General features: G+C 41.9%; 1 protein-coding gene and 1 long non-coding RNA gene across 2 annotated transcripts; both read right to left on the bottom strand.

Moving 5' to 3' along the window:
* Positions 1–233: 233 nt before the first annotated feature.
* LOC113012298 (alpha-2 adrenergic receptor) lies at positions 234–5,186 on the bottom strand. Its single transcript, XM_026152403.2, has one exon. It carries the CDS (start codon positions 3,737–3,739, stop codon positions 2,438–2,440), a length of 1,302 nt encoding a protein of 433 aa, XP_026008188.1. The 5' UTR covers positions 3,740–5,186; the 3' UTR covers positions 234–2,437.
* Positions 5,187–5,780: 594 nt separating this feature from the next.
* Positions 5,781–11,691, bottom strand: LOC145420950 (uncharacterized). The gene is made up of 2 exons (XR_013902196.1): positions 11,097–11,691; positions 5,781–8,245 (listed from the first exon to the last, which is right to left on the bottom strand). It is a non-coding gene; the product is annotated as an uncharacterized LOC145420950 (long non-coding RNA).
* Between the last annotated feature and the right edge of the window lie 809 nt (positions 11,692–12,500).

Here is a 12,500-nt window from a genome sequence, read left to right as displayed (position 1 = left end):
GAATTTGAATCTGATCAAAGGATGCATTTATAGATAGAAAGACTATCATGATTTACTATTGTGATGTTGTCAGTAAGTTTAATCCAAAAGTGGTCATCTGATTAGAATATAAATATTTATATATATTAAAAAAAACGCAATAACATTTATCATTTCGTGATAGCTTCTTAACTGTTTCTCCCCATGTTTTTGACCATTAATGAGACTCCGTGTTGCAAAATCACAACACCAGGTGACTTCGTCATCTTTTATTTTTGCACAACATCAGACAGCTTAAGCAGAGGAAAATATGCACTTTGCAAGATGTCACTCCAAAATCAGCAGCAAATAAACAGAGGTAGTTTCTTGGAAAATAAATGCAGAATGAATGCATTGAATCTGAAATGCTCAGTCATTTAGGGCTGCTGTGAAAATAATTACCCTTTTGCATGGAACCATTTTTTAATGTCAAACCCAGTCATCTGTAATCTGCCGTGATTTATCCTGCTGTTGTCCTTTAATATATCTCAGTGTGACTTGTGAATTATCATGATGACAACCAAACCCAGGATAGCGCAAAATCACAACAACAGTTGGCTCACAGCGCTTTGTATTGTGAGGTAAAGACCCTACAGTGACACAAAAAGAGTTCAGTTTAGAGTCTGTTTTCAGCAGCGATGTTCAAAAACTGTCAAAGAAAACACGGCTAACAGCATCAAGGAAGCTGAACAGACAAACAAACCAAATAGTTGAATTTAAGCTAATGGCGTCCAACCTGCTTGCCTTTCTCAAAAAGGTCAAAGATTCAAACATGTTTGTACATAAATATCACTTCAGACTTTTCCACGGTAGCCCTCATTGCCTTAAAACAGTAAATATGTCCTTTAAAAAGGCAGATAAGAAAGGAGACTTGTTTTGGTTTCACTTCAAAACAAACATATAAGCAGAAGGGCGATGTTTGCAGGGCGATGAAACAAGGTTGGAAACCACAGGTGCATGAGTGTATGAGGATTCTTAACCTGGGCCAGGTGGGCAGCCTCCAAAAGGCTTCATCATTTCAGGGAGCCAGAAAGTTTCAGGCACAGTGGGGATGAGCTGTTTTGTGCTACTGTTTTGTTTTTTTTTCTTTTTCTTTTTCTTTACAGATTAAGTGCAGCACTGACCACACAGGCATTAACACTAACAGTTTTGTTTTTCTTTTGTTTTGTTTTTTAAATAACATTTTAAAGAATAGTTTGACATTTTGAGAAATATTCTTTGACTTGTTGCTGGCTTGGATGAGAAGATCAGTATCACTTTAATTTCTCTGCAGTAGTTACATTGTATCAGCTTAGCTAAGCTTAGCTACACTTGCTATATCTAAATCAAACACATATATCTTTTTAATGATGGGGGGCAGTTTTATGGCAATACTAACTTTCTCTATTTTCCACTTGTTATGTGCATTGAAGACCAGCAAATAGAAAGCCTTCTTTTTTACTAACTAACAAAACTTATATAACGCGCTACTTTCAGTGAGAATTTGTTACATTTCTGTGTCAAGGTAGTGCTTATGAACAAACATGCTACATATTTACAGACATCTTTTCTTCTTATCTTCTCTTATGTTGTCCATTAAAAAGAGCATTAACTTTTCTCTTTCCTCACTGCTAACCAGTTTCTGAAGATATCTGCCTGACCCTGGTTCTGCCCGAGGTTTCTTCCTGTGAAAAGGGAGTTTTTCCTTTCTACTGTCATCAAATTTTCATTGTTGGGGTTTTCTTTCTAATATTCTGGGATCCTTACTCTACAGTATAAAGCTCCTTGAGGTGACTGTTGAGATTTGGTGCTATATAAATAAATTTGAATTGAACCGACTGTTGGAAAGTCCATTGAGCATATTTCTCAAAATGCCACACTAAGACTCTGTCTTGTCAACGATCTGGTTTTATGACATTTTGTGCTTGTAGGCTGCATATTTTTATATTTTCAATAATGTGTAAAATAATATTAATAGGTTAAATCTAATTACCCAAGACAAAATCTGTGATGAAGAATGATCTTAGTGTTCAAAAAATAGAAAAGTTTAATGGAATGGAAAAAACTGAGCTGAACTGGGGGTTTGTCCTGGCACATAAATCACCCGTGTGTGCATCTTTTGTGGATGTACAGGGGGCTTTATCAATATCGGTCCTTTAATACAGAATTACAGCACAGTTCATAGAGAATAAGAGAAATGTGGTGCACATTAATCAAACTGGGAAAGCCTGTGAGAAGTCTGTAATGAAAACATCTATGCTGAAGCTTGAGGGGACTCCTTGAAGGGTGCACGCTGTCATGACTGGAAAAGCAGGACAATGAGACAGAAGTGAGGCATAACAAACACAACAGATTTCCCTTTTTTTCCTGTGTTTTTTATAAATTCAATTTGATATTTCATGTAAGATTGTCACAGTGATGCAGCAGCTCTGCTTCACAGCTAAAAGGACTTTTTCCAGGACTTGCAGAGAATCTTGTGGAAGGCATGTCTGAAGTCCCGGTTGAAGATGGTGTAAATGGCAGGGTTGAGGGAGCTGTTGCAATAGCCAATCCAGAAGAAGAATTTAAAGAGGGGGTCGGGAATCCTACAGGGTTCCCTGCACACACCATACAGGCTGTAGCTAAAGAAAAAGGGAAACCAGCAAACAACAAACACTCCCATGACAACAGCCAGGACAAATGTGAATCTCTTCTCCCTGGCTTGGGAGATCTTCTTCCTGGCTAGGGAGCTCTTACGGCGTTTCCTCCTGGAGGTGAACAGATCCATGGACTTGTTACTGACCCTGGAGATGCGAGTGGATTGCTTGGAGAGCGAGCTTTTCTTGTTGCTGATCCTCTTTGCTCTCTGGGACTCCTGCAGCTGGGGCTTGTGACCTTTGCCCTCTGACGAGGAGCTCTCCTCCATGTCAGGCTCCTCAGTCTGTTGCCCGACGGTGACGGTGCGTTGGCTGGGCGTAGGCGGGCACTGACAGTGACCGTTCTCCCTCTCGCCGTGGAAAGGGGAGGTGGCTTTGCTCAGTCCATTCTCAGTTTGTGTAACGCCATCTGGCCCGGGTTTTTTTCCCGACATGCTTCTGGTTCTGGTTTTGGCCACCTGGTATATTCTGATATAGACCAGGATCATGATTAAGCAGGGAGCGAAGAAGGACGCGATGCTGGAGGAGAGGATGTACCAAGTGTCATCATTCAGCTCGCACTGAGGCTGAGAGCTGATCTCACTGTTGCTGTCGATAGATATGAGCGGCGGAGAGGAGATAAACGCAGATATAAGCCACACGATCAGGATAATGCACTTGACGCGTTTAGGAGTCCGCTTCAGGTTGTACTCTACAGCCTGCGTAACGGACCAGTATCGGTCCAGGCTTATTGCGCACAGATGCACAATAGATGAAGTACAAAACAAAACATCCAGAGCCAGATAAATACCGCACCAAACTTTTCCAAAATACCAGTAACCCATGAGTTCATTTGCCAAAGAAAACGGCATCACGAGAGTGGCGACCAGGATGTCCGCTGTGGCCAGAGACACCAGGAAAAGGTTTTGGGGGGCTTTCAGTGCCCGGCTCGTTAACACAGCGATAACCACAAGAATATTTCCAACAACGGTAAAAAGAATGAGAAAACTTACGAGAGCGGCGATGCCAGCTATCGCTGCTAAAGAATATCCACTGTCCAGCGTCCAGGAGGAATTTAAATGGATCACCGTGAACGCATCCATTCCGCTGGCGTTGAACGAATCCATTGTTACATATATTTGCGTGTGTGTGTATATCCTGGTTGGATTTTGTCAGTTCTTTTCAGATCTCTAATGCTCCTGTCATTAGAGTCCATCAGAAACGCGTTCCTCCGTGGTTAATTTACAAATCTGACGACATGGATACGGGCGCACGCAAAAAATAAAATAAAATCCCAGTTAACGAAGTCTCTGGAGGCTCTTACAGCCTGTTGATCGGGTGTGTCTCAAGACAACTTGCTTGAATTGGAAAGACACCCCTGGTATAGTTTTGTCACGGCTCCTGTTCGTCAGGAGTTGAATGACATCCAGCCGCAGCTCCCCTTCCTTCAGCATGGTGCGCTCTCGCTCTTAATGATGCCCCAAGTGTTGTTCTCATAAAACTCACCCACTGCCGCCCCGCCCCCGGCACACATTATTTTCATATTGTGGGAATGTGATAAGGCTGTGTCCACATGATCTCAAACCGATGCAAAAATATTAATGTAAATAGTATTAATAACATCTGAAAATGTATAAGTCGATAAGAGAGCGAGAGAGAACTCTGTATATTGACGTGCTGGTTGAGTTTTAAGTGTCTATAAAACCTGAAAAACTTCCTCTTCTCTTTAATAAACCTCAACTCACTGGAGGTCAGTATTGCTGCACTCATCACCATCAACTATTTCCCCGCTGCAGAGTCCTAAAGGTTGTTTATGGCCGTTAAGGGAAGAGACAGTCAGCCAGGCCGTTTGAGATGAAATGAAAAAAAGAAAAAGAAAGTGTGATCAAGAGTCGGACAGGATTTAATTTGTGGAGCGCCGTGTGTGTGTGTGTGTGTGTGTGTGTGTGTGTGTGTGTGTGTGTGTGTGTGTGTGTGTGTGTGTGTGGCAGCAGTTTTGAGGAGATCACGGAGGCGGAGTGTGAGAGTTGGGATTTTGGAGCTGAGCTCATTGCTGAGAGGCAGGCTGCTAGGTCTACTGCGTTTCACCTCATCGTACACACACCTCCACGCTACATGAGCCCCTCCCCCCACCCCCACCCCCTCACACACACACACACCTGCATGCACTGGTGTGCGTTATACTTGAACATCTGGCAGTACCACTGGGGGATGCACAGCACGTATGTTAACAGGTTAAAAAAAATAAAAGATGCCTGGAGCTATGCCAGTGTTAACATTTCTGAGCCCCATGGGATCTTTTTAAAAAAAATACGAATAACACAACTTGACTGTGAAGAAAATTCAAAATGCCAGCTACTTCTACCAAATATACGAAAACATGAGCGCAAGAGACGGAATTTCACAGCTTTAATTCTGTTCCGTGGGGCAGCAGTGTTAGACTCACGTGATTTCCTCAGCAGATTGCAACGGAATTATATTTTCAACCTCAGTTAGCGCATTTGTATGCACAAAAAATCCTGCAATCCTTCCCACATACATAGGAAAAAACCCGAAAAATAAAACATTGCAGCAGCCGAGTGTTACATCCACCCGCTTGAACGCACGTATACACTAAAGAATACATCTGAATAGGTTTAACCCTTGTATGGTGTTCGGGTCTGCGAGACCCGTTTTCAGTTTTTTTCAAAAGAAAAATTAAACAATTAATTATTTTTTCAACCTGAAATTCATTGGCTTTGGCCTTTTTTCTGTGAAGAACATAAATCCGAACTAATTTTCAATGACCTCATACTGTACCTCCCCCCACGCATTTACATTACATACAAGGTGTTCGGGTCCACTGGACCCAGGTCTAATAAAAGTGTTGAAAGTGTAGGTCCTGTGTTCCCACACTCTGTCTTCCTCCTTTCTGGTGCTGCTGATAGTGTTTTCTTCCCCTCCTGCTCCCGCACAAAGTTGCAACATTGTTGAAAATTCAACTATCAACACCGTCTGCTCTGACATTCCCGCACATTTTACCCTCTTTCTTGAGGGATCCAAATTTTATTTTCTCATACCCTGTCCCACCTGCAAATTAGTGGCATAATACTATAAATAAGACTTTGCCAGTGTTGGGGGAAAACTCTGTAAAAGACCCAGGAGAAATAAAGACACAATGAGACAAAGTTACTTTCTTTATCAAACGTGTACACGGGTGAGCTGCTAAGAACAACTCACACCATGCACAGTGGCTTGGTAATTTTTATAGGAAAGACAGTGAGAACAGGATAAGAAAATACAAAACAAATAAAATAAACAACTCCATATGTGGCGCTAGTCTCGTCAGCAGAGAGCTAGGGAAGATAAAACAATCTAAAACAATATGTCCCAAAACAGTATGTCTTTGCTGAGAAAGTCTAAAAAGATAATTCTAAACTAATCTAACCATAGGGAGAGGGCAGACAAAAGGCATCTTTGTACATTTAAAAGAAGGTAAAGAAACATAGAATCATTTTTCCTGTAACATTCCCTCCTGTTTAACTTATTTTAAATGTATACAACAATTGTCTATGAAAATTATTTATTAAGTATCTTAGGCAATTTTTAATTTCCAAAATCTTCAAAATGTCAGCATAGCAGAAATGGCAGTCATTTGGTCTAAAGAATAAAACAAAAGAAAATAATAAAAAGAAAAACATAGTAAATGAAAATCATAGTAAATGAAATAACAAGTGGAATAAACAAGAAAAAAAAATAAAACTACAAAAAATAAAGGATAAAAACCTTATATTTTAAAACGAAAACTTACAAAAAATAAAAGGATGAAAAGTAAAATGAAAACTTTATATTTAAAAATGATGAAAACCTAATATGTAAAATGAAAACTTCAAAAAATACAAGGATGAAAACCTTATATTTTAAAATGATGCAAACCTTAAATTGAAAACTTTATATGTAAAATAATGAAAACTTCATATTTAAAATGAAAACTTTATGTTTAAAACTGAAGACTTCAAAAAAAAATAAAAGCATGAAAACTTTATAAAAATGAAAAACTTGCATAACCTACTAATGTTTTAATCAGTGCATGATCACTTGACAAGTCATTTTTAATCACCACGTCATTTATTAGCAGCTAGTACAAGTTCTCCTCTAACAGAATTGCAACGGGATGTTGTTCTTCTTCAGGCACGGCAACATAAGCAGTCATTGTAGTTGTTATCATCTGTGAAATCATTACTCTTAGGCATGGCAACACACACAACACTAATATGAGCAGTGCTATCATGATGAGACCTAGAAGGAAAAATGGCTTTGCTACAGCAGCCAGCCATGAACCGCTGAACAGCCAGTCCAGCCAGCCTTGTGCTGTAGCTGCTCCAGGTGTGTGTTCAGTGACATATTTTTGCAGAGCGGTCAAATTCTGCAAAGCTTCATAAATGTCTCCTCCAGTTTCGTATCCATCAGGGATAAAAGTGCAACATGTTTCCCCGATCAGCTTGCAAACTCCTCGTGATGCTGTTAGCAGGTCTAGTGTCAGTCTGTTCTGCAGCACCATCGTTCTGATGGCCTGCTGTTCTCCTGCTAAGGCGGTTCCCAGGGTCTTAGTCAAGTTGATGTGTCGTAGCAGAGCATATCGGTTGATTTCCACATGATCCCGCACCTCGGCAACTCCAATGCCGGGGATCAAGCTCTGTAAGAATTTCACTCCTCCTCAGATGCGAAACTCTGGTTCCTTTACTGCTTGGTGCCGTCCGTGCACATCCTGTCTGGTACTGAGTCTTTGTTTGTAGTATCATCCAGTAGATAGGTGAGTAGGCAGCTCCCCCACTGCCCGCGATCCATTGTTCATCACACATACTGGCAGTTGCGCTGCGTTCAGCTTGTTCAGTAGAATTACATCAGGCAGTTGGTCTGAGACTTGGGGCCAGGTCAGTAGGTATGTCTGTCCGGAACAGTTCACGTTTGTGAGTGATGATGACCTCCAGGTTGCTTTCGCTGGGATGCTGTAGTTGGCTTTGGACCAAAGAGTACCGTAGCCTGGATGTGTTGCCAGGCCCAACAGGCACCAACTGCGATCTTCAGGTATGCTGTACGGCCACAGGCCAGACGTCTGTGAGGATAGGGGCATATGGGTACATGCATAGCAGTCAGTTTTGTTATTCAAGTGAGCTGTAGTGTTCATAAACTGCCACCAGAAGTTAGTGGCGTAGCCATGGGGAAACTTGGTGTACTTTCCTTTGTCATACAGTGTCTGCCTTTTCTCCATATAGCGTGACTTGTTGTCCCTCATGGAAGCAAAGGTGAGGAGCCCGGCCATGGTCAGGGCCGCTGCAGTTGATAAGAGCCACCACCTCATGACGACGGAACACACCCTCCTGTCGCGAGTAGACCCCCCGGCCAGAAAGGCTGTTCCCTCCACCGGGCGAGATCACAACAAGTAGGCAAGCCTGCCGTCAGCTGTGTTTAGATGGCTTCACTGACACGCCTGCAGTGACTCTGATGGATCCAGGATGGTCGTTCCGCAATTTTGCAAGCGGTCGGTGTAGTGAGGAGGACTTGGTATGGCCCCTCCCACCTGGGTGTGCTCCAGTTTTTCCTTTGGAGCACCTTGATCAGAACCCAGTCACCGGGCTTTAGTCTGCAAGACACTGGAGAAACATCATCAGGTTGTTGATTATGTACAATGATCTCTTTGTTTTCTAACAGCTTAGACATCCATTCTGCTAATGTGTTTTCTCTGATTGCTTTGTCTATTGGTTGACTGGTAATAGGCAGTGGAAACGGCCTGCCATGAATGATTTCAAATGGAGTTAGTTTATGGGAGCCTTGTGTTAAGCGCATCCACATTTTCACTAAACCCAAACATTCAGGCCACGGCCTTCCTGTTTCTGCCATGCATTTCCTGAGCCTTTGTTTTATAGTGCCGTTAGTTCTCTCTACAAGGCCTGCGCTCTGAGGGTGATAAGCACAGTGGTGTTTTATGCTGAAACCGAGTGCTTCAGAGACCTTAGTGATGACATCATTTACAAAATGAGTGCCGTTGTCTGACCGTATCAAAGCTGGGATGCCATATGTGGGTATGAAGTGATTGCACAGGCACTTTGCTACTGAAATTGCATCTGCCTTTTTCACTGGATAGATTTCCGGCCACTTTGAGAACACGTCTATAACCACTAGGGCGTATTTTGACCCTTGACATTCGCTTAGTTCAATAAAATCCATATGAATTGTGTGAAAAGGATGAGGCGGAGTTGGAAAACGGCCTCTTTGTGGTCGCAGGTTACCCTGAGCATTATATTTTTGACACGTCATGCATGTTCTGACAAATTGTTTTGCTGAGGTTTCAAAATTTACAGTGTAGAATTTACAGTGTAGAAATGAGAGTATTGTGTAGAATTTACAGTGTAGAAATGAGAGTTGCCAATACTGGTCAGTCCCCCCGTTGACAAATGCGTACAGCCATGAGTCACTAATGCCGCCATTTTGTGGAGGAATTTTGGCAACACTGGCTTGCCATAACACATCATTAAATCGTTTGTCAGAACTGCACCGTGTTTTAGCCATTTTGCCTGCTCTGCTGTGCTCGCTGCTTTTTGTTCACTTTGCAACACATCCAGTGGAATCTGATGTCGACTGAGACGGTTGGTCAGACCTAGAGTCTTTCTTCTGCTCTAAAAGAAACAAATAAATAAAAAGAAAAGAAAATGTGGAACATGCTCATCAGCTTAGCAGTGTCTACATATTTAATTCAGCTTCTCAATCCTGTTTTAGCTGTTGTCTACAGGGTTTTGCTTATTGGTTGTTATTATAGGTGTGCTCTATATCTCAGCAATGTGTCATTCTAGGATGATAGGTTTCAAGCTGGTCAAGTGCCTCTATGCACTTCATTAGTTTAGTTATTCTCCGTATTGTCTTCATCTCACATGTCATTACACTGAGTTTCAGCAAACCTTAAGCTTGATGCAGACTACTGCTTAACAATTATTCACCTCACATCATAACAGATTAAGGTGCCTCTTCATATTAATATTGTCATTGTTAATATTATCCTCTTTGTCTTATATGACAGCAATGGCATATTATAATATTTTATCAGTGTGTACCACTATACTACTACTGAGCCAATTTGATAGTTAGGATCATCTTATTCAGCAAACAGATAATTTAGAATTCATCCAATCTGCGGTCACATTTGTTCTCTCTGTTGCATGGCGGACCAGGCAGTTCTATTATAATATATTATTTATATTTTATTTTGTATCCATCAAGGGCTTCAGATGACCTGCAGAATCATCCTTTTCCCAGGGTGGAGACAGTTACCTTTTCACACACTGTCCTTGGCTGAACAGTGACACAGCCTTAATATACCTTATTTATTTTATTAAAATATTTTCGTGTGAATTATTTGCTTTATATTCATTTTATACATGCTGGGCATGGTCATCATGCCAACTGTGTTTCATTGTTAATATCACTTTACAGGTTGTTATCCTTGCTATTATTAATTTCAAATACTCTAAAGATAATTTCTACTGTAATTTTCCCTTTGTTCATCTTTATTTCGTACTTTTTATATTTATATCTACTCAGTGGGGTCTGTTTTCAACCCTTTTAAACTACTTCAAACTACTGTGATCTCTAGTTTTCACTTAATAAGGGATTATTAAGTTCTTCCTGATATGGGTGGTGCTGCAGATGCGGCTGCAGGAATGAGTGATGGCTTTCTAAAAGGGTTGTGGGAACTGCACAGTGTCTCGTCTTCTGGTTTTACTAAACTGGCAGTTGAGTTCTGTTCTTCTGACTGTTTATATTTTGTTTTCTTAAATCTCTCAGTTTACAGACACTGTTTTTGTCCGGCGTCTGGACTTTTCTTTTCTCACCACTGCTCGTCAGCAGGAGTGAGTTTTAATTTCACTTGCTTGATTACCCATCTTATTTATGTATTTACTTATTTTTGTTTAAGTAATATATACACAATACAGCTGCTATCACCTTCGCTGGTATTAGAGACGAGAGTGGTTGCTCACACGCCCTTCTACTTTCGGACTATTTCCAAAAGCGGTGTGAACTTTACGAGACGGAACTCGACCGTTCTCTCAACTCACCAGCACGTCAGTGAATAGCAGTAAAAGAAAAACACAGTAGGAGCAGCTCAGTCTCTTATTGGACCGTGAAAATTCAGCTTGCTCCATTAATTAAAACAATACACACACACACACATTCACATTCACAGCTTCGACGCGCGCGACCGGAACCCTTATGATAAGGGGAGCTCCCAGAGCTACTTACTCCCTAGACCCAGTCTAGACCCAGCTGGGGGAGCTACCCAGAGCTCCAAAGCTACCAGTCGACGAGCTTCCAAAGCTTCCAGTCGACGAGCTACGCTACCAGTCGACGAGCTCCCAGAGCTACCAGTCGACGAGCTACTTCCGCTATTTTAAATTCCCTGAATTCAAAATGCGCTTTTACGCAAGATTGTGTCAGTGTGTCTGTATCTACCTGGTCGGTGTCGCCGGGTCTGGTCCACCTCGATCGGGTCCCACCACCGTGGGTCGCTTTCTAAGACGTTGGCCAAGACCCGAATTTAACGCTCCTGGTCTTTTTCCACACACCTGGTGTGTGGGCTGTCGACAGGCGAACAACGTGGACTGGTCACGGAGATGGGACACGATGGAGGTGATCCGGCTGTCGAAGGACCAAGAAATGTTGGGGGAAAACTCTGTAAAAGACCCAGGAGAAATAAAGACACAATGAGACAAAGTTACTTTCTTTATCAAACGTGTACACGGGTGAGCTGCTAAGAACAACTCACACCATGCACAGTGGCTTGGTAATTTTTATAGGAAAGACAGTGAGAACAGGATAAGAAAATACAAAACAAATAAAATAAACAACTCCATATGTGGCGCTAGTCTCGTCAGCAGAGAGCTAGGGAAGATAAAACAATCTAAAACAATATGTCCCAAAACAGTATGTCTTTGCTGAGAAAGTCTAAAAAGATAATTCTAAACTAATCTAACCATAGGGAGAGGGCAGACAAAAGGCATCTTTGTACATTTAAAAGAAGGTAAAGAAACATAGAATCATTTTTCCTGTAACAGCCAGTGTGGTTCCTTATCACAACTGATCAAGATGGCAAAAGATTATCTGCTGCGAGGGCCATCCAATTGATTTTGGAAGAGGGGCTTCGGATGATGATGTTGACAAAGAGGTTTCAGAATATTTCACATTTCTGAAAATTCAGAGTCTGACAGTGACTTTGAAGAAGAGGATGAGGTTGAGCACCATTTAGTAACAAAACAAAGACAAGTACCCCATCTGCAGCCAGCTCCAGGACCAGAGCAAGCCCACCAGACAGCAAGTGAAGAAATATGGATGTCAATAACTGGTGAAATTGAATGGTCTTCTTGCCCAAGAAATGAGCCACCCTGCAGAGCTGTTACTGTAATAAGCCAGGGCCAACACGGCTGACAGTTACTCATGTGCAGGACATCAAGTCTTCATTTGAGCTTTTCATCCCAGATTCCATCCAGAAAATTATTCTGGATTGCAGTAATCTAGAAGGAAGGTGTTTTTTTTGGAGAGAGGTGGAAGGAGATGGACCAAATTCATCTAAGAACCCCAAAGGCCTACTTTGGGGTTCTTATCCTTGCAGGAGTTTTCAGGTCCAAAGGGGAATCCACAGAATCCCTGTGGGATGCAGAAACCGGCAAGAACCTTTCCGTGCATCAATGTCTCTGGAAAACTTCCACAAAATTTCCAGGATTATCCGTTTTGATAACCGAGACGACAGACTAGCTCGACGGCAGAGAGACAAGCTAGCTGCCATCAGGACAGTGTGGGATAAGGGGTGCACCACCTCCCCCTGTTTTACAACCCTGGGCCTAATGTCACCATTGATGA

This window comes from Astatotilapia calliptera, chromosome 3 (genome assembly GCF_964374335.1).
Source record: "Astatotilapia calliptera chromosome 3, fAstCal68.1, whole genome shotgun sequence".
Lineage (NCBI taxonomy): Eukaryota > Metazoa > Chordata > Actinopteri > Cichliformes > Cichlidae > Astatotilapia > Astatotilapia calliptera.
This window is presented reverse-complemented; position numbering and strand designations above follow the sequence as displayed.